The sequence below is a fragment of the Cervus canadensis genome, chromosome 31, assembly GCF_019320065.1.
Source record: "Cervus canadensis isolate Bull #8, Minnesota chromosome 31, ASM1932006v1, whole genome shotgun sequence".
Lineage (NCBI taxonomy): Eukaryota > Metazoa > Chordata > Mammalia > Artiodactyla > Cervidae > Cervus > Cervus canadensis.
In genome coordinates this window covers 5426577-5452188 of record NC_057416.1, presented here as the reverse complement: position 1 = coordinate 5452188, position 25612 = coordinate 5426577, and the positions used below count along the sequence as shown (strand labels likewise).

The following is a 25612-nucleotide window of genomic DNA, read 5'->3' as shown; positions in this document are numbered from 1 at the left end:
CGACACATAATCGATGTCTTTGATTAGGCTCAGCCGTCTTACTGTGTTTAGTCGGATATTAGAGGCCATTTTCTTTCCAGTTCCACCTGAACTCACTGAGCTCCCTTAGGAGCAAAATTAAAGACGAATTTCCAGTCCCTTCTCTCAATAACCAACGCACAATGTTCGGGCCCACAGAAGATGTAGGCCTCATCTATATTCCGGGTGTTAGCATCCAATCACACCCTGAGGCTGGCCGGGGTCTTTACTCATGCACAGAAGAGTGGTCATGGCAGGAAGGCATCCAGCTTTGAAGACCAGGCTGTCCCTAAACCCGTGTGACGGGGCCATGCCAAGGCGTTCATGAATGACAAAGACCCCGAGCAAACAATGCTTCTTTCAAGGACCCTCATTCCGGCCAACAATTCTGCCTGACACTTAACACATGACGTCACATCCTGAGTAACCATGACACAGAGGACGTGAGTCACCGCACTCTTCCTGCTAAAATGCAGCCAAAGGCGAAAGAATTCATTCTTGAAGTTGTCGGAGCACAATGGAACAGCGATACTGCACGTGGTGTGTGTCAGAAAGGCCCGCAGAGCGAGAGCCAGCTCCTGCTTCATACTGATGCTCCCGTTTCCTGACGGGCTGACATGACTTTTAAAATAGGAAAGAGAGACATGGAGAAGGAAAGTGGGGGAGACTAAACAAGTGAACACAAGTAAGGAAATGCTAGGCTAAGAGCGAGCTGTCTCTGTCAGAATGGAAGCCGGTGGTTCTAAACTCTGTCCACTGACACAGAGATGTGGGGGCAGCAGAGGAAATGCCTCTTCTCACTTTATCAGCTATCTCTGACATATCAAATATGACCATTTTATGCTCCTGATTATTCCACTGTGTGCAACAACAAAACACGGCAGAACGAGAAAATGAACATTATATTATTTGACACAAACACCACTGTCCAGAACTATTAAATCCTTTCCAAAATAACATGGCCAAAAAAAAAAAAATATTTAGCACACTTTGAAGTATTCCAGCACAACAAACCTTTTCTGAAAATGAAAAATATGACAAACTAAGATACCTGGGTATATAAGTAACATTTTACTTATTTTTTCCCATAATTTAGATGACTTTGTATCTAATTTAAAAAATACTAAGTAGGAATTTTATTTTGTTACATTTAGGTATTAAATCAGACAACAAGACTTGAACTTCAGCTTCTAGAACACTCCCTTTCTACAAACAAATTGGAAAAACAGATTTTGGATCAGACCAGTGAAATAAGCAAACTGCAAGATAAGAACAGGTAATAAAAATATAAAGAGACGTATAATCCAGAATCATACACTTTCTAGATATGAAAGCCTATTTCAAGTGATTATTAACTATAAAAAAGCATGGCTTTCGAAATGCCGCATTTCTTACTGTACAGTGCAAGGATCACAAGCTGACGGGAACGTAGGGACAGGGTTTGGAGAAAAACACCAAAATGGCATCACCTTCTAAAATAGTCCTTGGCTTTGTTTTTTTAACCCTCTGGGCCCCTTAAAGATCCTCTTACACAAATCCTCCAAATTTTACCTCAGGATTTTACATTAATCCACAGAAAACTACTATGAGGCATTTTGATATTAACAAGTTCTTTGCCTCTGAGAACTTAGTTTATTTCAATGCAAAATGGCCTACAGCAGGAAAACTACACCTTATTGTAAACCAACGCACATTCCAAGATGCAATGTTTATTTTTAAAGCATATGCTAAAGTAAAAACAAAAGTTAATATTAAATACAGTTATGTTAATATCTAAATAAAATGTTAAAAGCTCTCAAAAAACTGATACAAAAACCAAGATTACAGTGACCAGAGGGAACTGTTTTCATAGGCGTGCTCAGGTGGGGACGTAGGAGGGTGATTCTGTTCACGTTCGGAGTGTGTGCATTTCCTCGTTTCTAATCAGGACATGCATCTACAACATGTAATAACACACTTACACAATGAAGTAATTCTTCATTCACAGTCAAAAATGATGGCACACTTACTGTCTTATGATCATTGTTTCCTTTAATTGAGAACTAAACTGAAACAATTCTGTTCCTTGGGTAACAGATTGAATTCATTATTGACTGAGAGTTTTGAAAAGCAAGTCGATTTTTTTTTTTTTAACTTTTAATTGGGGGAAAATTGTTTTACAGTGTTGTATTGGTTTCTGCCATCAGTCAGTTCAGTTTAGTTCAGTCGCTCAGTTGTGTCCGACTCTTTGCAACCCCATGAATCGCAGCACGCCAGGCCTCCCTGTCCATCACCAACTCCTGGAGTTCACTCAAACCCATGCCCATCGAGTGGGTGATGCCATCCAGCCATCTCATCCTCTGTCATCCCCTTCTCCTCCTGCCCCCAATCCCTCCCAGCATCAGGGTCTTTTCCAATGAGTCAGCTCTTCACATCAGGTGGCCAAAGTACTGGAGTTTCAGCTTCAGCATCAGTCCTTCCAATGAACACCCTGGACTGATCTCCTTTAGGATGGACTGGTTGGATCTCCTTGCAGTCCAAGGGCTCTCGGTTTCTGCCATACAAGGCCACAAATCAGCCATAATTATACATGGACCACCTCCCTCCCCTCCCACCAGCCCGCCCCGCTCGGCCGTCACAGGGCAGCAGGCTGGGCTCCCTGTGTGAGGATGACAGCAGCTTCCCAGCAGCCATCCAGCTCACAGGTGACTGTGTGCATACGTCAGAGCTGCTCTCTCCGTCCGTCCACTCCCCCCTTCCCCACTGTGCCCGTGCGTCCGCTCTCTACCTGAGTCTCTGCTCCTTCACTGCAAATAGGTTCATCGATACCATTGTTTCTAGATATTCCATAAATAAGCATTAATACACGATACTTTTCTCTTTCTGACTTACTTTGCTCTGTGAAGCCTGGGGTCACCCACCTCACTAGAACTGACTCAAATTCTGTTCTTTTTGTGGCTGAATAATATTTCATTGTATATATGTACCACATCTTTATCCATTCATCTGTACCAAGTAGATTTTTATTCTAAATATTTTAATGTTTCACATTTATCTCTTACGAAAAGTAATATAAAAGTCTGAGGCCAATAACTGAGATATATTAAGAGTCTCTTGTTTCATGTTGTTAAAATCGCCTTATTTAGTGTTCCCTTGAGTGGGCTGCAGTAATGCTGGGACACCCTGGTGCTGGACATGTGTCAGTTATGTTACCTAGACGACAACTTTATAAATAGTTGTCAAATGGTACTGCCTTTTGTCTAGAAAAGCATGCATCTAATTCTCAATTCAGATACACTGCTTAATATTTTCACTTATCACAATATGCAATTTTTTTCAGCCTAAATTGCTGTGAAATGCAGCCTGAACTGCTGTGAATTGCAATCAACAACTTTCACTACATTTTTTAATCATCCATAATTTGACAAAATTCTTCCCTATGTTAAAGCTTTACAATGTATAAAATAGTGACTCCAACCACACAGGAAGCTGCTGTGTTTTCTGATAATTCTTGCTTAAATGATCCTTCACATTCCTCCCTCCCCCCTTAATCCTACACAGTTTTCCCCGGTTAACTGACATTTTGACCAGTAGTGTGCTTTTCCAATAATTTCAACCCATTTTTATATGAGTTATTTTTACCATCTGAGTCACCAGGGAAGCCCCTGAGTTATTTTCAAACATCACAACGTTTTCTCCATAAAACCACTCTGCTGAACAAACATCTCTAACAAACTAAAATCCTACGTCACTTGCAACAGCAGAGCCCCACACTTGAATTGCAAATATCTAACTCAGACTGGTGGCACAGTGGTAAAGAATCCACCTGCAATGCAGGAGATGCAAGAGACTCGGGTTCAATTCCTGAGTTGGGAAGATCCCCTGGAGAAAGAAATGGCAACCCACTTCAGTATTCTTGTCTGGAAAATTCCACGGACAGAGGAGCCTGGCAGGCTGCTGTCCATGGGCTTGCAGAGTCGGACATAACTAAATGACTGAATGCACACACCTAACGCAGACGGGAGCCACAGGACTGTTTCTGAGTGACCTGCCACAGTGAGGATACTGAAAGGTGCAGCTTTTATCAGCGGACTTACAGAAACCATACACGACGAATCTATACCTGCAGAAGAATAACCTTTTCAGCAGCTGCAGGAATCATGTTCTCTTTTGACACAATATGAAATGAAATGGCAAGAATATGTTTCTTTTCATTAACAACTTTAAATAAATAATAGGAAAGTCGTGTTGATTTTATATCATTCAGTGAGTTTGGCACGCTGTTTTCAGATACCTTAAAATTTGAGGTTAGCCTAAGATGTGGACTAGCCTAAGATTTCATCTGCAGATTTCATCATTACAAAAATACATGAATGTATTGCACATTTGACAAACCATATTTTAAATTATCTTCAGTAGTTCTCTCAAAGCATGATTGCTTTCTTCATGGAACATGAAGTACTTAATTTTTTTCCAGTGAAGTCAAAGTACTTAATAGCATCAACATTTTCCTGAAAATAACGATGAGCTGAAGTTGAAAATTACTATACTTTTTCATCTTATCATTTCTTTCCTTCTAAAAATAAATGATTTAGGGGCTACTTGCACAGTTGAATTAAATTACAATTACCGTTGTATGATTCAGTTGTTACTGAAAAGCACTGTCATTTATACTGTCCCCTTCTGAAGAGAGGCAATAAAAACACATAAAAGAAACATGATTCAGCCTTGATATTTCTGCCAACAGGGAAATTTCTCCACATTTCTCAACAGGCCATGAATTATGTTAATATAAACTTACACAGTACCAACGTCCAACTTCTATGGTGATGATCGAGCAGATCATCCCGTATCAGGAATCCACGTGAGAAGCTAACGAGCAGAGTGTCAGGGACACAGGGGTCCCCCCGGCACCACCCCTCCCCCGCCCACCATCCGCCCACACTGACCATGGCCTTTGCCGCACTGTGCAAAATTCTTGTTATGAATTTATTCTCATGTCTTATCCCTCTTATTTAATTTCCTTTTATTAGGGAAACAAAAAGCATAATACAACTCACTAAATTGACTGCAGAAGCCAGTAATGGGGCCAGATGTGCATTTTGCAGGCCACGGCTCTGAGATCTGATCTCTGAGACTCTTGTAAGCTTTAAACACAGAGCTACATGGTCCTGCTCACAGCCAGTCTGGTCTGGGATGGCCTGATGCTGGGCTTCACTCTTCAGCACCTGCTTGTATGTAATTTTAAGATTCAATCTTTAGGCCAGGATGTGACTGATCTCTGGATTATACTGGCAGAGATTTGGGAGAAAGAAAAAAATTGACAATTGGACCATGATAAATTTAAGAGCTGCAACTGAATTTACTAATAATTAGTATTAATATTGATTGTTAATGCTTATTGGTAAGACCTGGAATGGGTAGTCAGGCCCTTAGTTAGCTTAGTAATGCTGTTTCCAAGGTTAAAGTTTCAGAAAATGTTACTGCCCCCGAAAAAGGAATAACAGACTCACAGATTATTTGAACTAGAAGGGGTCTCCGATATCATCATCTAATCTAAGGCCTTCATTTTAGGTAGAGATTCATGACTGCAGGTGGACTTTCCCACAGATAGAGTAACACCAGGGGGGCCACATGCAGAGGTGACATTCTCAGCCCAGAGCTCTGACCCCCAGGAGTTCTCAACACCAAGGGCACCTTCTCATTGCCCTCAATGAGAAAAACCATGGTCTTTACAGGCAGTGCATGTGGAAACTTCTAGTCATGAACCTTATGTTTTCACCAGGGCACTTTCTCCTCATGCCCATGTCATATCTGTGTCCTCTGTCTGATCTCAGCAAGCTTGAGATCCTTACGGCTCCGGCAACATCTGATTACTTTATAACTCCTGTAACATCTTACCAGAGGGCCCTGCAGAAGCAGAAATTCCATAAATATAAATGACTGTATAAGGATTAAGAAACTGATTAGATGTTTACCAAGCTCATGGCTTTGATGATTATCAGAAAACCCTTCACTAACTAACAATTATCCCCCTTTACAAGTTTCCTGGAGAAGAAAGTTCTAGATATGGAAGACAAGCACATAGTTCAACTTCGGTCAATCAAGGAAGAGAAAGACCAGCTCCAGGTGTTAGTGTCCAAGCAAAATTCCATCATTGAAGAACTAGAGAAACAACTGGTGACGGCTACAGTGAATAATTCAGTTCTCCAAAAGCAGCAACATGATCTGATGGAGACAGTTAATAATTTACTGACTCTGATGTCAACATCAAACCGTAAGTAAAGTTTACAGATAAATTTTTCCTCCGTTTTGTCATTAGTTGGTGAAAATTCGAAAATTCACAGTAAGAAACAAAAAACCTTTATCTTCCAAGAAAGGCACTATTTCTCTTACATATTTCATGTGGATACTGTGTAGGGTCTTAATATGGAACCAATTAAAAAGAAGGAGAGAGAGAGGGGAAGGGGAATATATATTTATACTAATTAACTATTATGAGGCAAACCACCTCAAACAACCTTTTGCTCCTGGGCTCAGAGAGCCTTCTTTTAGTTAGTTCCATTGCTAACAAAGGTGCACAGGGCTGGCCAAGTTACTAAACCACGTGCTTAGTCGCTCAGTCGTGTCTGACTCCTTGCGACCCCATGGACTGCAGCCCGCCAGAAGCCTCTGTCCATGGAGATTCTCCAGGCAAAAATATTGGAATGGGTTGCCATTTCCTTCTCCATTACTAAAGCAGAATGGACCTTTTTTTTATTGTTTAACAGAGAAAAACAATACTAGGCCCATAGGGTTGTTGTGAAGGTTAAATGAGACAACACTTGCATAAGCCCCGTATCCAAGAAACACCAGTGTCCTGCTCTCACCACACTGCATCTCTCCTTCCTTATTCCTGTTTTACCTTTCAACTCCCGTATAAGAGGGAAGCAGGGATACATCTTCCGTCATTAACTAGAGAGATGATACACAACCTGTGCAGTATTTTAAGGTTGTTTTTTCTCAAACACTGGGCCTAGCTCTTCCTAGAGCCCTTCCAACCGCTTTCTTTCAACACAGATGCACTTTACATGTGATCCATGTAGAGATATTTCTTCATTTCTGTAAGAAGTATGTTCTCACATTTCCCTTGAGTCATATGGCTATCCCCACGTCAGTAACAGAGATGTTTAAACAAGGTTTCTACTTAAACCAGGAAACAGAGAAACAAGCACAACCTGTGCTACGTGGCAGGTCTGCGGTACACGCCTTTCAACGAGAGTCGCACTCTTTTGTACTTTAGAAAAATTCTGCATTTTTTCACATGTGTAGAAAAGGAAAAGACAGTCCTCTGAGGCCTGGCGGGACCCAGACAGTGTGAGGTGCTGGCTTTGATGAGCCAAAGTAGAGGAAAACCACACAGCTCAGATCCTGGCAGAAGCAGGGAGCAGGGAGACAGGCCGCAGGACGAGCTTGGTTTGCCCGCGCCTCGGCCGGCAGGTGGACGGAGCCCCGGCCCGAGCGGCCTGCCCACCCCAGCTGGTCCAGAGCCTGGGGCGCTGGTCAGTCTCTTGAAGGAAGATAAACACATACCTGCAAGAACAGACGCACACAAACACTTTTGTTTTTTTTTTAATGTGGAAAAAAGAAAAGGATTGGGAAGTCTATTGAGAGTGAAACAAAAAATTTGAAAGAATTTCATAGTCCTAGATGTTTTACACTTATAAGGAAGAATTTCAAAGACACAGATAAATACATTTTAGGTTCCCTTTTAACACATGGCGGGCTACAGTCCATGGGATCGCAGAGAGTCAGACATGACTGAGTCGTTAACACTTTCATTATACTTTAAGACAAGCTACTGTGAGATGGTTGCTAAAAATCCAAAGAATACTGAAGAGTCTTCACCCAATGGTCTAAGGAAATATTAATATATAAATAGCTGGCCTCAGACACACAAGAAGAAGACAATCCACACCACAGCCTAACTGGCGAGCTGGCTGTGGGTGCAGCCACTGCAGAGCCAACACTCTTTTTAGGTATGTTCTTCTTTATTCTTCTGTAATCACTTTATCTGATTCTACTCAAGATGAAAGATTTTTTCACAAGTAATAGTTTACAAAGGGTGATTGCAAAGTACTTGTAGTACAGTTGATGGGAAGAAAAAGGAAGTATGGATTATTGGTAATGATCTTTGAGAATTAATACCAAACATGCTGAAAGAGGAACTTTTTCAGAAAGGCTTAAGAAACTAGCATCTCACTATAACAATTCAAATGTGATAAAATTACAAATAAGTGCATCTTAAAATAATCAGCTTTTATCTTTTCACAAACTCCTTTTAAAAGTTTTCCTATTTTTGAAAAACAGCCTCATACTCCTTGCTTGCCAAGGACGAACAAGCTGTCTTCAGAGACTGCGGGGAGGCATTCAAGTCAGGTTTGACCACCAGCGGCATCTACACATTGACGTTCCCTAACTCCACGGAGGCGATCAAGGTAAGGCGCTGCCTCTCGTTTTCAGCCCCCTGGCTTGAAGCAGGTGGTTTCAGAAGCAGAACAGCTGCATACATAGTTCTCACACCATGCCAGCGGCATGCAGAGCAAAGCAACACTGACCACGAGTAACTCGGAGCCCCGCCGCTGAGCACACAGCACTGACGATGCTTATGAACGATGCAGGAACGGCCATCTCATCCTGTGCGTCTGCCTCCTGCAGGTCATCTGCTTGTGTTCCCCGTGCATCTGGCTTGGTCACGCATCCTGTCAGTTGTCTGTCTTGAGGTGTCAGACTCTCTGTGAGTTGTAAAGAAAATGTTTTCCAAAATCCGAGAGTTTGAATAACCATAGTTTATCCATTGGTCCTTATTTCATGTAGCAATGGTTGGTATTTCATTCAAAAAAAAAAAAAAAAAGCTCATTCAGTTTGCAACTAAAAGTCACAGTTTCTCTCTTTGAGATAGCCACAGGCACTTTGATATGTATAAAGGATTAATACCCACTTCCATTTCATCAAACGGAATAGAAAAAAACACACATGCAGCAGCAGAGGTTTAATAACATTAATCCTTTTTACTGCTTCGTCAGGGACATCCTGAAGTGACACTGGCTTTTCTCCTCCAGCTGCAAGTGTGTGACTGAGGAACACGGCGATGGTGTGCGCTGCTAGTTCATTCCAGGGTGCTGGCAGTTTCATCTGCTGGTCCCTCTGTACCAACTGTGCAAACGCCATTACAGCCCTGAAGGCTGTGGACTTGCTGCTGAGGGGCTTAGGGCTGTTCTCATCCCGTCTGATGGGCTTTTCTTCCCAAGTACATCCATAAGTGAACCAAGAACCAGAACTTACCATGAGGAGAAGCTGGTGTAGAGCTTAACTCGGTGTTCTTGGTTATGCTGGATTTCTCAGGAGTGTGGCTCCTGAATTTGCTGCAGGAGATGTTAAGCTTTAGATGGGGGGCGGTGGGGGGCTGGGAGGGGGGAGTCACTTCCCCAGGGAATATTTCAATGTGGCTTCGATAAGGTAAAACAGCCTTACACGAGAATCAGTGTGAAGCACTATATAACTGTGAGACGACTGTATTTGTTAAATACCTATAAATATGTTTACAACTAACTGTAAAAGCAGCTACAAATTGAATGAACGGAAACACTTACGGAAAAGGTACTCAACACTGCATCAAAATGAAAATGTTAGAGGTTCCTGAAAGTATTAGCCTTTTGAACTCAGGATTATCCTCAGTATTTAACATGGTGATAAAGAAAAACACTTTATAAAAAACACAAACATTAAGATTATAAAGACATGGAATTTGAAACAGTAACATATGCTTGATTATGAATTTAAAAGATAAACAGTCAATTTATCTTGAATAATACTTTTCAAAGAAATCTAACTCATTCATGGTGTTTTAAGTCAACCTTGAAAGCCAGTTAATGTCCTAGCACCCTAGAAGCAGCGCACTAGGGGGAGGAAAAAAAACACAAACCCAGTCTGTTGCCAATGAAAAAGTAACGCGCAGACTCTGCACCAAGCCTTTCAGTCCCCTCTGCTCGCTGGGTTTCAGGCCAGCTTCTTATACACTACTGTCTGTCACCACATGTTGGCCTGCCCTTGGTCTGGAGGCAGGGGGACGGCGGGACAGGAGTGACAGGAGGAAGGGGATGGAGAATGAAGTGGAATGACCCCGAAACAGACCCAGCGGGGCCCCCGCCGCCCTAGTGTGGTGCAGTGCTTCCGGCCTTAGTATGTGTCTCTGCCCCAGTGGCTCTTCCAGCCCAACAGCCTCAGTGCTGGAAGAGGATGATATATGGCTCTGGGGTGATGGAGTCTCAGGCCATGGCTGGAAACGTTAGGATTTACACGCCCTTTTACACACATGCGGTAAAAACAACTCACTGAACAGCAGGGAACAACAATCTATGAAACCCCCGTTTTTTCATCTCTAAGATATACGGTCCAGATTAAGTTACCTCTGGACTCCCCTCCAGACTTCAGACTCCATGATTCACAACCTGAGAAAGTTGATAGACCTAGGCTTAAACTCTGACTCTGCCGGTATGTGCCTCTCGGCAAGTCACGGCCCGGCCTGCAGCCCCTGCTCCCTCGCCTGTGATGTGCCACGGGCTCCCCTGTCTCACACAGCAGTTTCGGGGTGACGCTGGAGGTGAGCACAGAGGACGGGGCTCGGTGCCCGCCATCCAGTCGATGTACTGGAAGCGTGACTGTTCTGGCTGCCCCCAAGAGCCACGAGGGGCTTCCCTGGTGGCTCAGTAGTAAAGAATCCACCTGCAATGCAGGAGACTCGGGTTCGACCCCTGGGTCAGGAAGATCCCCTGGAGAAGGAAATAGCCACCCACTCCAGTACTCTTGCCTGGGAAGTCCCATGGACAGAGGAGCCTGGTGGGCTACAGTCCATGGGGTCGCAAAAGAGTTGGACACCCCTTAGCAATTAAACAACAATAACAAAGGGCCATGAGACAACCTCTCTGCGCCTAAATATTTCAACTAGATTTTTAAAGAAATTCATTAGGTTTTTGTACAAGATAGACATTGCACGGTGGCATTTATCAGAAGCATTGCTGTTTTTGCTAGTTCAGAGACACAATGGTTTCCTCCCCCAAATTTCACAGGATACCTGACTTCTAACGTTTTTCCGTTTGCTGTTTAATCACTTGTTCACCATGGCCTCAGAGTTGAAGCATGACATTTAAATTGAGTGTTATGTGCTCAAAGACATCAAACTTGAGAGCAAGATACCAGGCCCCTGGCCCGTGCTGAGGGGTGCTGACCAGGAGCACTGGCTGCCCTCGGGTCTGCTGTGACTGGAGCAGGGCGGTCGGGGGCGTTACCTGGGGACCTCTGCTTCTCTGACCTGCCCCGCCATTTTCATCAGTACCCCTGGCTACGTGGGGAGCCCCACTGGGGCACGGCCCTCCTCTGGAAGCAGCATGAGCCGACTAGCCACCATGCTTCGGTTTTTATAAATGCTGTGTGGCTTTTTTTCCCCTCAAGTTGGACAAATATTAAAAAATGTTCTCATGAGCCTATCATTGTCCCTAATGTCATTAGAGGATAGTACAGCTCTAGACCCCAGCCCTTGGTCTTGATTTCCGTAACAAGATGGAATCGTTCTCTGATTTAAATATCAGTAACTCATCAGGGCGATCTTGACATTGAAGAAGTAGTCATGGAACGAGGACAGGCTCAGTGAGAACAGCGTGCAGGCCTGTCACCCCCCGCACACCTTTTAGGGTAGGAGAGTCCACAGGTGTTCACGTGACTGCTCAGACCAGTGGAGCTTATTCAGCTAATTTACTAGAAGGATTTTTTAAAAGACATGTTGACAGAAGTTGGCAGTACTGACCATCTCGTGGACCAAGTGAGAGGCAGTGTTATTCATGAACTGGCTTCAGCGTGGAGCTGGGTGGAGGGACTTCTGGCCTATTAACAAGAGAGCCAAGCTTCTCTGTGCTTGGAAGCATGTGTGTCAGTCACTCAGTCGTGTCCCACTCTGGCACCGTAGCCATTCCCTTCTCCAGGGGATCTTCCTGACCCAGGGGTCGAAGCCGGGTCTCTTGCACTGCAGGTGAATTCTTCATTGTCTGAGCCACCAGGGAAGCCCATTTGGGAAGCATGACAGAGTAGAAAACACATCACAGACTCAGGAATTAAAGAGACCTTATTCAAATCCTATATGCCAACACTTAATAGCTGAACGACTCTGATCAATTTAACCTGACTTTACCAAATCTTTTCTCCTTTCGAAAATGTAGAATTAAGAGTATCACAGCAAAGTTGCTGTAAGATCACAGATAATACATACAAAGAACCTAGCCTGGGGCTTGGAACGGAGTGATGCAGAGCAATGATAATGATAATTAATAATAATAATGTCAGTTCAGAGAGGTAAGGGGTTATCTTAAGCAGATCGATTTCATATGACTGATTAATTTAAATGGGAAAATTATTTCATTCTTGATAAATACAATTTTCTTTCATGGAACACATGTTCCCAAACATGAGGATCACCAGGAAGGCGATACAGGCCGAGTGACGGTCCTGGGGAGAGCCTAGAAAGGTGGCAGAGACAGGGGACAGAAGAACCGGTGCTGGGTTCCAGCTGCTGCTCTTGGTTTGGCTCAAAACAGGCTGGCAGACAAGTGCGCACAGTGAAGGGCAGGCCTGGGTGCACTCTGGGTGCGCCGTTAGCCCCCAGTCCCTAGGATTTCAGCTCAAGAAGCAGTACAGTTCACATTTAAACTTACTCTGCCAAAACCACCTCCAAAATTATCCCCAAAGACTGTGGAGGACAACAAAGAAAGAATACTTCTAATTGGTTTTGAACCTTAACTTTCATATTTACTATCTTGGAGGGCGTAGGGAAATTTATCTTAACTTTTTGGAAAACTCCTTCGTTCTACTGTAATCTCATTATTTAAAACTATTTGTGTAATCTTATTTTCAGGGGTTTTTAATTTCATAATAAAATTCCAGCTGAGCTGAAATTAAGCGTGGATGCTCTTAGATCAAGAAAGAATCCCATGTCCTGAGCAAAGTTTAAACCCACCACGCCCGTTTAAAAGCAGAACTCAAAAGAGTTGGGAGGAGAAACACCAGGGGCTGTGAGCAAGGTAGAGAGAAGCGGGAGGTCAGGGTCTGCGGGGCGGAACCGCCAGGCCCCGCTCGGTTCACACACAAAGCTCTGGACCCTCATTCCGAGGGGCGAACCAGGGAACCTGATTTTGATCCTACATGCGGAGGAAGCCTAACAGCTCCACGGCATCAAAGCAGTCTTAGAAGCTCTGCAATCCAAGAGTCTCCCTTTTACACAACTCTCTGGAGAGTTGATAGGGACTGGCAACCATCATAAAGGCTTTCAGGGATGTGGACACGAAGCAATGGATTTCTGCAGGCTGGAGATGAGAGATTTGGGGCCAATCAGCCAACATGTCCTGTTCCCAACAAATCTCTAAGGAACACAGATCTCTGGGTCAGCTATTGGGGTGGGTCTTTAGCCTAGAACAGATGATGACAAGGTCCTATTTTCATCGACGCATCGTGTTATGTTACTGTTTACTTTTCATCATCATTTTAAATTCATGGTTTTCAATTTCCTTAAAATCCTTTGCCTCTTGGAAGACCACAGAGATTTACCCCAGAGAACCCCATCGGCTCTGGCTGTATTCTAAGTATCTCTGTTCATCTCATTTCTGTTATGTAAGATGAAGACCTAAGTCCAGACATTTCCCAGGCAGTAACTGTGTGTTCCCGTTGCAGGCTTACTGTGAGATGGAAACGGGTGGAGGCGGGTGGACAGTTATTCAGCGACGTGAAGATGGCAGTGTTGATTTTCAGAGGACTTGGAAAGAATATAAAGTGGTATGAATATTCTTTATACCATCTGAAAATAATTTTCCTCGTGAAAACTAACTTTGAGAATGTGCAGGACTTCCACCACAACTCTAAAACTAACCAATGACTTTTGACCATTTTTTTTGTTTTGAAACCAAAAGGATCTTTCTAACTAGTGCTTCTGTCACCATGTTAAAGAATGGTCCTGTCCATGTAATGTAAACTATACATCAAAACAAAGGCATGTGAATGCTGGTGGGCTCAGCATTTCTAGGGGGAGACTACTTCATAGCATTTCACACCTCTACAAACTAAGCTGTTTATGACGATGCTTCTTTCTTAAGATTTTTTGATGTGGACCATTTTTAACAAGTCTTTATTGAATTTGTTACAATACTGATTCTGTTTTTATGTTTTGGTTTTTGGCCACCAGGCATGTAGGATCTGAGCTCCCTCACCAGGGACTGAACCCAGATCCCCTGCATTGGAAAGTGAAGTCTCACACACTGGACCAGCAGGGAGGTCCCTATGATAATGTTTCTACTGGTGGTTCTCCAAGTCGTTCTAATTATTCCAATACTAATCTCCTTCTGGTAACAGCTTAGCTTCTTAAAACTGATTTTTTAAAAACCTTATTTGGAAGGTCCCAAAGTTTCACAGCACAGGAAGGAATTTCTGCTGAATGTTTGATGCTTGTTCCATGTTAAGTTGATGGACTACTGATTTCAGATATGTGAAGAAAAAAAATAAGTGAAGTAAGCAAACTTTTCAACTTGAATTTCAGGGATTCGGGAACCCTTCGGGTGAACACTGGCTGGGAAATGAGTTTGTTTCGCAAGTGACTGGTCAGAAACGCTACGTGCTGAAAATACACCTAAGAGACTGGGAAGGGAATGAGGCTTACTCACTGTATGACCACTTCTATCTCTCGAACGAAGAGCTCAACTACAGGTGAGGAAATTACATGTCACTGAAATGAGTTAAAAGATCTGCTGGAAGTCAGAACCCCACTGTATTAACCAGAATCTAAGTGACTCACAGGCTACCTTAATAGGGAAAAGCAGCTTGTTTCTCAGAGTTCTTTGATGTCTTTAGGCAAGTGTCTCTACTTTTAACATTCTAATTCTAATGACACAAGGGGAGCTTTATGAGACAGAACTGTGCATGTTGTGTCTGCAGTGTATCCTCAGAGCACAGATGAACCCTGTCTGGCAGGTAATTATTTGCAGAAGAAATGAATGTTGGGTCCTTATTATAAAGTACCATGCCAATAACACAGCAGATGTATGTGTGTGTGAGTCACTCAGTCACGTCCAACTCTTTGCGACTCCATGGACTGTAGCCCACCAGGCTCCTCTGTCCATGGAATTCCCCAGGCCAGGATACCAGAGTGAGTAGCCATTCCCTTCTCCAGATCTTCCCAATCCAGGAACTGAACTCGGGTCTCCTGCATTTGGCAGGCAGATTCTTTACCATCTGAGCCACAGGGAAGCCTAGCAGATGTATGAGTATGCTGTTTCCCTCCAGAAGGTTTTAAAAGTTAAATCTATTTTTGAGAAGTTCAACCCCATTCGGTTGCTGTGTTCCATCCCAAACTCAGGATGAGCTCCAAGTTCAAGAGAGGCATGACTAGCTGGGTGGTTGGGCAGCTGGGTCCTCTGCCCCGGGCTGCAGGAAGACGGGCCGGTTCACAGCACGGCCTCAGTATCTTCGTCCTCCCACCTACTTGGCGGAGCTAATCTAGAATGTTCCAAGAAAAGCACGGGCAATTCTGAGTGGGAATTGGCTCTTTGGCGCTAGAATGGCCTGAGAGAGGAGGCAGAGCAAAGGGGCCCCGCGCCCTGCTGTGCGAGGCCAGGGCAGGGCAGGGGTAGGGGCAGCTCGCCGTCACGCGGGGGATCAGGACGCCTGTCGCCAGCAGGGCCCAGGGGCCCAGCGTGCCTGCGGGTGACCCAGGAACCGGTCTGGGAAGACACAACACAATGGGGCAGGTGCCAGCACACCCTGAGGGGGTCTAGAGGGCGCAGCTGGGGGAGAGTGGAGGGGAAGGCGCGGTTCTGGGGGCTGCAGGGCACACGTGAAACACCTACTCTGAAGTCAGACATGAGAGAAGCTCCACAGCAGTGTCACGGGAGACAGAGGTCAGCTGGCCTGCAGTCCTGGCTGAATTCCACAGATGCCCAATTCAGACCCTCTGCTCAATGAAAATTCCAAGACCTTAGTAGTTTGGGAAGAAAAAAAAAAACAAAAACCTGTGATTTTTAAAGTCCTTGAGCTGGCTTCTCAGGGAGGCCGCAATGGACAGCTTGAAAGAAAACGGGCTGAAAGCCAGCCTGCTGACAGCTACCTGAGAAGTGCACAATGTCTAGCGTCCTGCTAAATGGGGGACCAAAATTCAGAAGCGCTTCTGAAAACACAATGTCTGACAAGCTTTGACACAACTTCTAAGAAGTCAGCGATTGGCTCTCATCACACACAGAGCCGGGCCGTCCAGGGTGGACAGGGGCTCAGATGAGTGAAAAGATAGGTGTCTGGGCTGCAGTGCAGCCCCAAGGGGACTCTAAAGAGATCAAAAACTCAATGAAGTTTTAGACATGAGTGGCTGGTCACTGTTTTACCTCCAAGCTAAATATTTTTTCAACTGGCAACAGTTAGAACTCTACAACAGAGAAATTAGAAAGAAAGAAAGAACACAAAAATTAAGGATTAGACTATTTATATAAGAAGACTTTACAGAATGGGTCATTACCGTTGTATGCTGACATTATAAAAATATTTTAAACTGTGATGGTTCTTAACAGATATTTCCTTTAGAAACGCAATCAATTTTTAGATACATGATGTAAAAAAGCCCATGTTTGTTTAAAGCTCAGTGTAATTTACTTGACATTATAGGGCAAATACTACATTGAAAAAATTATTATCCTGATAAAACATGTCAATGTGATAAGAAAACTGCAATGTGACTAAAACTTAAAATAACTATAGATATTTCAGAACGCCAACTGCATGTAACAGTTGTTTTTTACTAAAGGAATTTTCCCCAAATGTTAGAAAACTGAAAAAAAAAAAAAAAACATGTTATAGGAATGTATAAGTGCATCAATAGAATATGATTCTTTTTACTAAAACTAAAAACTATTTGTATATTCATCCTTAAGAACTGGTCACTGTTGTGGTAAAGAACTGCCTGCCAGTGCAGGAGATGTGAGAGATGTGGGTTTGATCCCTGGGTCGGGAAGATCCCCTGGAGGAGGACATGGCAACCCGCTCCAGCATTCTTGCCTGGGGAACCCAGAGGATCCTGGCAGGCCACAGTCCACAGGGTCACAAAATGCTGGACACAACTGAAGTGCCTGAGCACACACATACCAGCATTCTGGCAGTTCCGTACAAACACTAAGATTTAATTATTAAATACTGGCATTACCTCTCTCACCATTCCACTGTGGTATAAAAGCGACGGGTACCAATTTAAAGCAATTTTGAGAATGTGGCTACTCTTGATAAAGTTTTGAAAAAAGCCAACTTTAACCAGTGGGCCACAGAACAAAAGGATCTAAAGGGAGTCATTCATCTCAGTCCTGCCTGCGATTAATGAGACGGGCCAGGACAGAAATTTAAGTCCTTCTGTTATGTGGCAGCCTGGACGGGAGGTGAGCATGGATACACGTACATGGATGGCTGAGTGCCTTTGCTGTCCCCCTGAAACTATCACAACATTGTTAATTGGCTACACCCCAAATATAAAAGTTTAGGAAAAAAAGGAAAGTGCTTCAAAACCCCAGAAATGAGCAGAATCGACGTGAACATGTTACACCAGGTATACAGAGGCTGCGCTTAGAGCCTGGGGTCATGACTGAAACACAAGAGGAGCCTGAAATCAAGAAATTCAGTCCCTGCTTTGTGATGAGGTTTCCAGAGTTACAGTATTACAGACAGTTAAAAAATCTGAGTTACTAACACAGAAGTTACTCAGGGGTAACGCCTTGTGGAACCTACCGGGTAAGGTCCCAGGTGCCCTCAATGACCTCCTCTGTCACCACACTCTGGGTGCCCAGCGCGGAGCCCTAACAGAGGGGCAGTCGTGGCCGGCCCCTGCTCTGCCACGTCCGGCGTGTCACTCTGGGCGAGTTCCTGTCTCAGAACCTCCACCATCCTACCTGTGAGGCTGGGGGTGCCGCACGCCCACCTCGGGGCTGTTCTGGGCGCTGCTACTCACGCGTGGGACTGAGCACTATGGGCGCTGAGAGACAGGCCCCTGGCCAACCTTTCCTCCTGGCTCCACTTTCTGTTCCAAAATGAATTCCAAGAAACTCTACTCCTTCCAAGAAAGTTGCCAGCACATGTGAGCTGGTGTTCGCAAGACGAGCGGCGTCTGGGGGGCTTAGAAAGCAGGAGCGTCCCCAGGACGGGAGACTCAGCGATCCCGGCCCCAAGGCCCACATGGCGATGCAGGCTCGGTGCAGGTGCTCGCGTCCCCAGGACCCTGCTTCCCTGGCCCGGGCTCCCCTGGAGTGGGGCACACAGCCCCCCGGCCCTTCTCCCCTCCTCCTGGGCAGGCACGCTGATGTGGGGAGCCAGATTTTTGCGATCTCCTGAAAGCCAGAGCGCAAAAGAATTGATGCTTTCAAACAGTGGTGCTGAAAAAGACTTGAGAGTCCCTTGGACTGCAAGGAGATCCAACCAGTCCATCCTAAAGGAGACCATTCCTGAATATTCACTGGAAGGACTGGCGCTGAAGCTGAAACTCCAATACTCTGGCCACCTGATATGATAAGCTAACTCACTGAGAAAGACCCTGATGCTGGGAAAGAGTGAAGGCAGGAGGAGAAGGGGATGACAGAGGATGAGATGGTTGGATGGCATCACCGACTCGATGGACATGAACTTGGGCAAACTCTGGAGACGGTGCGGGACATGGAAGCCCGGTGTGCTGCAGTCCATGGGGTTGCCAAGAGCTGGACACGATTTGATGACTGAACAAACAGCCTGGACCATTATCTAGAGTCTAATGAATAGTACACTTATTGTTTCTCAAATTCTGGCAGGTTTATTACAATACTATTCAGAAATGAGGCCAAGCAGTCACAGGCGTTGTTTTCTACATGGTTCACTAGACTTCTACACCAAGTGCAATGGTCCTTCCTGGTCTGCTGCCCTCCCCAACCCCAACGGGCATCTCGAGACTTTGATTACTATTTCCATGATATGGAAAGAGGATCCCCTCACAACGTTATTTTCCCCCCTTTTGTTTATCTGAAAGCAGCAGGAAAATAAATTATAGGGCCCCGAAGTCCCCGCTGATGTTTGTGCAAGTGATACGCAGTGAAGGTTTCATGAAAACATTCCTCTTTGCCTAAGGGTTTGATGATAAGTTGGTTCCTGTTTATACCAGCACAAAAACATTTTGTCCCGGGTATGCATTAGTGCACTAACCGGCATAGCACGTGCTTCTGTAGAATGAAATTCTTCATCGTAAAAAACTTTCCACTATGATAAATCAACCACCCAAGCCAATTATATTTTGCTTTTGTTTTTTTTCCTATTTTTCTTTGCATGCTCACAGGATTCACCTTAAAGGCCTCACGGGGACAGCCGGCAAAATAAGCAGCATAAGCCAGCCAGGAAATGATTTTAGCACGAAGGATGCAGACAACGACAAATGCATTTGCAAATGCTCACAAATGCTCACAGGAGGTGGGAGGACTTTTCTCTCTTCCTATTTGTGTTGGCAAGGAAGGGTTTCAGAGAGTGAAAGGTTGGCTATTCGGACTGCAACCTGTGATCGGTGACAGTGTCCAAATTTCATAACTAGACAGACTTGCTCAATGCAGGGAGGTTTGTTTTTCGCTTTTTCGGACTGTTGAGTTTTACACACGAATGTGATACGGAGCTAGAATTGTCGCCAGGCCAACTGTGTCTCCTCAGGACCTGGCCCTGGCAGGGAGAGGGGCCATGTGACCCTGAGCAAGCTCTCCCGAGCTTGTGCTGAACATCAGATGTTGGAAAGATGGGTTAATTCCATTTTGCTTCATTAGAAAGGTTAAGAATTCGAAATGGCAACAAAGCAGTGATGTGGATTCATTAGTATAGGAATGTTTCCAATGAATAATTTATAGTTCAAACAAGAAGTTTTCAGTTGTTTTTTTTTTTTAAGGATGCTATTAATATATTACAAACACTTATAATGCAAAGAAACTAACTAAACAACCTCCTTTTCCGTGCATCAAATTAAAATGAATGATAGTCCAGTTTAAATTAAGGCCTTTGTTTTCAGGCTGTTCTTGCCTTCTATTGATACCTTCCATGTTAGATCTCTCAAAAAAAAAAAAAGAAACCACACTCATAAACAAATGTGATATAATAGTCACTTAAATGGCTGGATGAGTACTCAGAAGCATGTCAGAGTTTAGTGATAGGGACGAAGTGTTAGAAAACCTATTCTTCTGATTCCTAAAAGTTTTAAAGTGGAATAACCAGAGCCAGTTAACTGTGACTGAGACCAGAAGGAAGTCTGGCAAATGCTGTCAAAGTTAGTTCTTAAAAACACTGAAAGATTGAAATCAGCAACGAAAATCCTGGCAGCAGTGCAGACTAAATGCAGAGGCAAACAGGAAGCTGGCAGTGTTTAATTTGTAGAGGCCATGAATTGTATCACCAAAAATTCATTCATTACTCACCCAGGAAAACCAGAGGAACGCGCTGAGGTCAATAAATCTTACAAATATGAGGGGCTGCGTCAACAAGTAAAGGATCTAAACTTACCATATGTTAGCACTGCAGTTAAGAACTGTTTACAGGAAAAAGGATTTATTTAAGAAAATAATTTGAAATAAAAGTAATTTTCAAGTCTTTCAATGATACTGAGAGACGGAGGCTCCATTAAGAAACTCAGTCTTATGGTTCCTTAGAGAATGTATTTTATGTATAAATACATGTTGGTAACATAAGCCTTCCTTATTAGCCAGGCCCACTTCAGTAATTATTTCAACCAGAGAATGCTATTATGCGGATTGTGTAAAAGCTGCCTGTCTCCCCCATTGACCATAATAATCCTTTTTAAAGCCAACCAGGGAAGGGGGTGGGGGAGTGAGCCCTTGGAATCCTTCCTGTTTGCCATTCTCACACTGAGCCCAGCTGTCCACTAGGGCGACAGCGGTTTTCAGACCACCCGATCGTCAGGAGCTACTCAGGAGAGTATCAGTGCATTAATAACCAAGGAAACAACATATTTATTGACTCAGATTAAGATTTAGGGCTGAGAGTGGAAGTGGAAAGCTGACAGGAGAGAAGAAACGCAGCCCAAGGAGGGAGAGTGTGGAGGTCAGATTCCAAGCTGTGGTCTGGACCACGGAGAAGCCAGCTAGATTTTTGCATGTATAGTAAATTCAATAGCTGAGTCAGGCTCTGGAATGGACAGACTCATAAGTGTGTAATATTCCTGAATATTATGAAGGATTATGAGCCTCACACGCAGACGTCTTATCAAATCAACATTAATCTGAATCAAGTAATGGCGCTCTTACCCACCAGAAAGAATTCAGGCATCTGGATGGAGTAACTGGTGCCCAGAGAGCAGTGTGTGAGTATCAGAATGGAACACGCGCACCAGAATACTTTCAAAGAAATAAAACAGGCCCCACCAGTACTTGCCCCTGAGGGAACAGTCACATTATTTCTTTTACTAGGTTTGGAGATATCAAGAATAGTTGTTATTTTTTTCTGTATTTTAAAATTTTATACAAATGGCATCATACTGTGATTGTCCTCCCAACACAATATGAAGATTTATCTGGATTAAGGCATGTAGATCCAGGTCACTCCTCCCCTCACAAACCCAAGGCCTCTGGGGAATGGCGTTTCCCCAGACTAGTCCCTCAGGTGTAGATGTGGACGCCCCCCGAGACCCCCACTTTACTTTAGGGCACGCACCACTACAGCCTTAAATTTCCTTTTTGTCTCTGGGACTTGAAGATTTGCTTTTTATCTAGCTCCACCGAGTACTTAAAATTTAGGGTTACACTTTCAACAAAAAGACTCTCTTTGTTAGCTGGAGGGCAGCCCGAATCGGTCTGGTCCACCGTGTTGCTGGGACGGGATGGATGGTGAGCCTGGCCCCGTGAGACCCACCAACCCATTCTCCAGGTTCTGCCCCTTCCCCAGTTTCAGCTGTGCCCGGGCTCTCCTAGTCATGTTGGCGGGTGACTGGGCCTTCCCCACAGCACAGAGGAGTAAGGAAGCTCCTAAGAACGTGTGCCTTAGGCAGCCACGGTCCAACCAGCGCAGAGGTGGAGAGCCACGCTCCCCGCTGCCAGGCAGCTCTCCCCACACTCAAGAGCGGCCCCGTGCGCGCCCTTCACAGGCATGGGATGCGACTCTCCGAAGAGCCGGCACTTCACACTCGGTGATGAGACAGTCAGGGCTGCCTGGCTCCTAACTCCTTCTGTGCTCCCTTTTCACAGGCTGGTGGTTTGATGCCTGTGGGCCTTCCAACCTGAATGGAATGTACTACCCGCAGAGGCAGAACACAAACAAGTTCAACGGTATCAAGTGGTACTACTGGAAAGGCTCGGGCTACTCACTCAAGGCCACGGCCATGATGATCCGTCCGGCAGATTTTTAAGCTCTGGCACACACCTGAGGGACAACGTCTTGCCCTGTTTCCAGAGACTTGATCCCAAAGCACTAAAAGACTGCACGCTGTCTCCGCATCCAGCTTGGACGAACTGCCCGCTCTCGGTGCGGAAGGGACCCGTGAGCTCCGTGCGAGCCCTGTGAGGTTTACCCCTTGAACCCGCATCGCTCGGTGAAACGACGCACAACCCCAGACAAGCCACAGCCTGGTGTGGTGACCCGGCAGAAAGCCTTCGGGAAGATAACTCTAAGCCCGCGAACGAGACTGACAATTTACAGACTCTGTTGTCACAACCAAGAATGTTATGTGCGAGTTGATCAGTAAATAACTGGAAAACAGAACACTTATGCCGTATAGTAGAGATAACCTTGGAACTGCATTTTTCCAAGCACTGTTTATAGACTGTGTAAATATCTATATGTCCTGAATTCAGCATTGCTATCATAATTAAAAGGAAGAAAAAATTCTGTAAGCCATAAAAATACATTATATATTCAGGGATTTTTGTGAGAAGTGGTTATTAGTAGTTTTAATATTTGGAGAAGGAAAAACATAGCTAATGCATTTTTATGCCTCCTCTTAGGAGCTTTAAATTTTCATTTTGAGAACAGCATATTTACATGTGTATTGATAGCTTAGTTTTAAGTTAATGCTCAAATATATATATTTCAAAGTTTCCATGGTGAACACTTTCAGGATCTCTGAAATTATTAATAGAAACATGTGTTCTTTTAGTATATATGAAGATTGTACTATTTTTTTCCTGCCTTGCTGTTAAATAAGAAGGTATTTTTAGTAATTAAACATAACTTATTAGGTGAGATGACCACACTTAACTTCTATGATAATACTTACAGCATTGTAATTTGATTCTGAAACAAATGATTGTGCTTCATGACAAGGAAAATCTTGATTTTTCAGGAAGAAAATTATACATTTAATTTCATGACAAAGAGATTTTCCTTTTACTTACTATTTTAGAACAGAAGCCTTGTTTCTCTCCTACCCAGACGTATTTTAGGGGCGTAGACTACAATGTAGCTTGTGGTTGAGAACACCTTTCCATCTGAAACACTTACAAAGCTATAGGGCTCAAGCTAGATTCACCCCACAAGTTATTCAGGGGAAAAACATAATTTGCATCAGTAACAATAACTTAAATCCTACTAAGCTTAAACCACGAGTCAACTTTAAAAAAAAAAGTGTTCTGGAGGGCAAAACCAAAATCTGACACTAATATAACAGTATATGCAAATATTTACAGAGCATTTCGAGAGCACAGATTTAAGCTCAGCACTGTGAAAACTCCTAGAGTTTTAACTCTGTTGAAGTTTCAGGATACAATTAATACTAATGACCATTTGTGTAATGCCCCATAATTTGGAAGCCATCTCTCATGTATTCACTTTTGAGTCAGATGTTAGGAAACTCAGAGCCAAGTCTGCAGCCAGCGTTTACCTCTGTCTGTCTCACCTAATACTGTTCCACCACTATATTTTTTATTATGTAATTTATTTCACCCCCACACCTCCCCTTCCCCAACTTAGTTTCATAACACCCAGGTGTTGCTGGGCAGACTATGAACACACTTCCCACCAAGCTGCACCTTCCCAACAAATGCATGAACAAGTAAGGAACCTCCTGTCTCCTAACAGCCCCTCTCACTGCGTGTGAGAAAGCGCTGGAAATCTGACAGAGGCTGACGGTACACGCGGCTCTGCACCAAGCTGAGAAACACCTGATGGTGAGAAAACGCCCCTGCTCCAGAGGAAACCACACGTTTTCATGATACCTCAATGGCCGCATGACAAACGCCGAGGTGGGGCAATGAAACACAGAAAGACTGGCAACACGACACTTAAGTGACAGCACTGGCCCATGCAGGCAGGTAAGGGGAACTTCCAAGACAAACATCACCATGTTACTCAGTGAGACTTACACTCTCTCACGGCAGAGAATGGGGAGAGTCTGCATTTTTACTTCACACTTCAACTCCTTACCTGGTATTTCAAACAACACATTTTGCTGAGAGGAATTTTCCTCTTCTTAAGAAAACATTTAGAAAGCCAAGACCAAATCAAAACAGCAATCTCAAAAATGGAAAGAGAAACGACAACTAAATAAGCCCCAGGAAGGGAGAGTTCAATTTCCAACTATGTGACAGTCATATGGCATTCTCAAACAGCTGAAAAACCTGGAGACGGGCCACAGGTTACAGATCATCAATTATCTTTCAGGCACAACCTTTTGAAAGAATAATCTGTTACAAACCAGTTAACATTTGAAAACAAAAGACAACTTCTGCACAATCTGACTTCCAAACAAACCTGAAATTACCTACTTATTAATCTTTAAAAACACTGGAACCTGGAACTTTCCCATTAAGAATGTGAAATACCAGAAAGTCAGTAAAGCTGAAGCTAAGTTTTAGAAAAAAACACCAAAACAGAAAGACCACATCACAATGCTAGCATGCTGCAATTTTTATACCTATCGGTTCCATCTGTTAACAGTAACAGCATCATTATTTGAAGTAGTAAGCAAGATATAACAGCACTTTCTCAAGAATCTTGTCTTCTTTCATTTTTGTGTTTCTTAATCCTAAGGACTTTCATAATTAAATTTTTTGGGATTACATTTCTCATGACTTTTTGAGGAATGGTCTCACATTTATTCTCACAAACAGACAAAATGTGTTAACTTCTGCAAATTTGTCATTTTAGTTATAAGCATAATTGCTATTGATTTAATTTTAAAAACTTGAGTACGTATCTATGCCAATAATAATTTCCTGAAAATACCAAATTGCACTTATCATCATAAAATAATGTGTGACTTACAGGAGCTGCAGGGAAGTAGTTAGACAGTTCAAATGGTTCCTCGGAAATCCAGTGACCCATTTCCAAAGACCACAATACCTGTAAGTGACATGAGAAGCAGAACACTTTTAATAAACCTATCAAGCTTTTAGTGGACAATAAACCACTTGAAAGACACAGCAAAATGAAAACAAAACAATCCCAGCAGGAACTACACACTACATGGATCTGAAGCAAGCATCTTGAACACTGAAGGGCTATCAGAATCTTCGGGCTGTGTAAATGCTACGGATATTAATGAATGCTTGGTTAAGGAAAAACATCTCTG

The 25612-nt window shown here is 43.7% G+C and overlaps 2 protein-coding genes across 12 annotated transcripts in view; one reads left to right on the top strand and one right to left on the bottom strand.

Moving 5' to 3' along the window:
* Positions 1-23418, top strand: part of ANGPT2 (angiopoietin 2) — a 56998-nt gene extending 33580 nt beyond the window's left edge. The window contains exons 3-9 of the mRNA XM_043454480.1: positions 1173-1294; positions 6042-6274; positions 8347-8474; positions 13753-13854; positions 14612-14778; positions 19397-19527; positions 22293-23418. Coding sequence (XP_043310415.1) covers positions 1173-1294; positions 6042-6274; positions 8347-8474; positions 13753-13854; positions 14612-14778; positions 19397-19527; positions 22293-22453 — 1044 coding nt within the window. The 3' untranslated portion in view covers positions 22454-23418. The remainder of the gene's footprint in view (positions 1-1172; positions 1295-6041; positions 6275-8346; positions 8475-13752; positions 13855-14611; positions 14779-19396; positions 19528-22292) is intronic.
* The window catches only part of MCPH1 (microcephalin 1), a 220651-nt gene that overhangs the window by 104140 nt on the left and 90899 nt on the right, over positions 1-25612 (bottom strand). For 10 of the 11 annotated variants that reach the window (XR_006266847.1, XM_043454468.1, XM_043454466.1 and 7 more), the window contains one exon: positions 25306-25383. Coding sequence is in view for 10 of the 11 variants with exons in the window: in XM_043454468.1 (XP_043310403.1) it covers positions 25306-25383 (78 nt within the window). In the remaining variant the exon portion in view is untranslated. Of the gene's footprint in view, positions 1-10855; positions 12078-25305; positions 25384-25612 lie in introns of those variants that run through there. The other variant, XM_043454469.1, reaches the window with a different exon arrangement.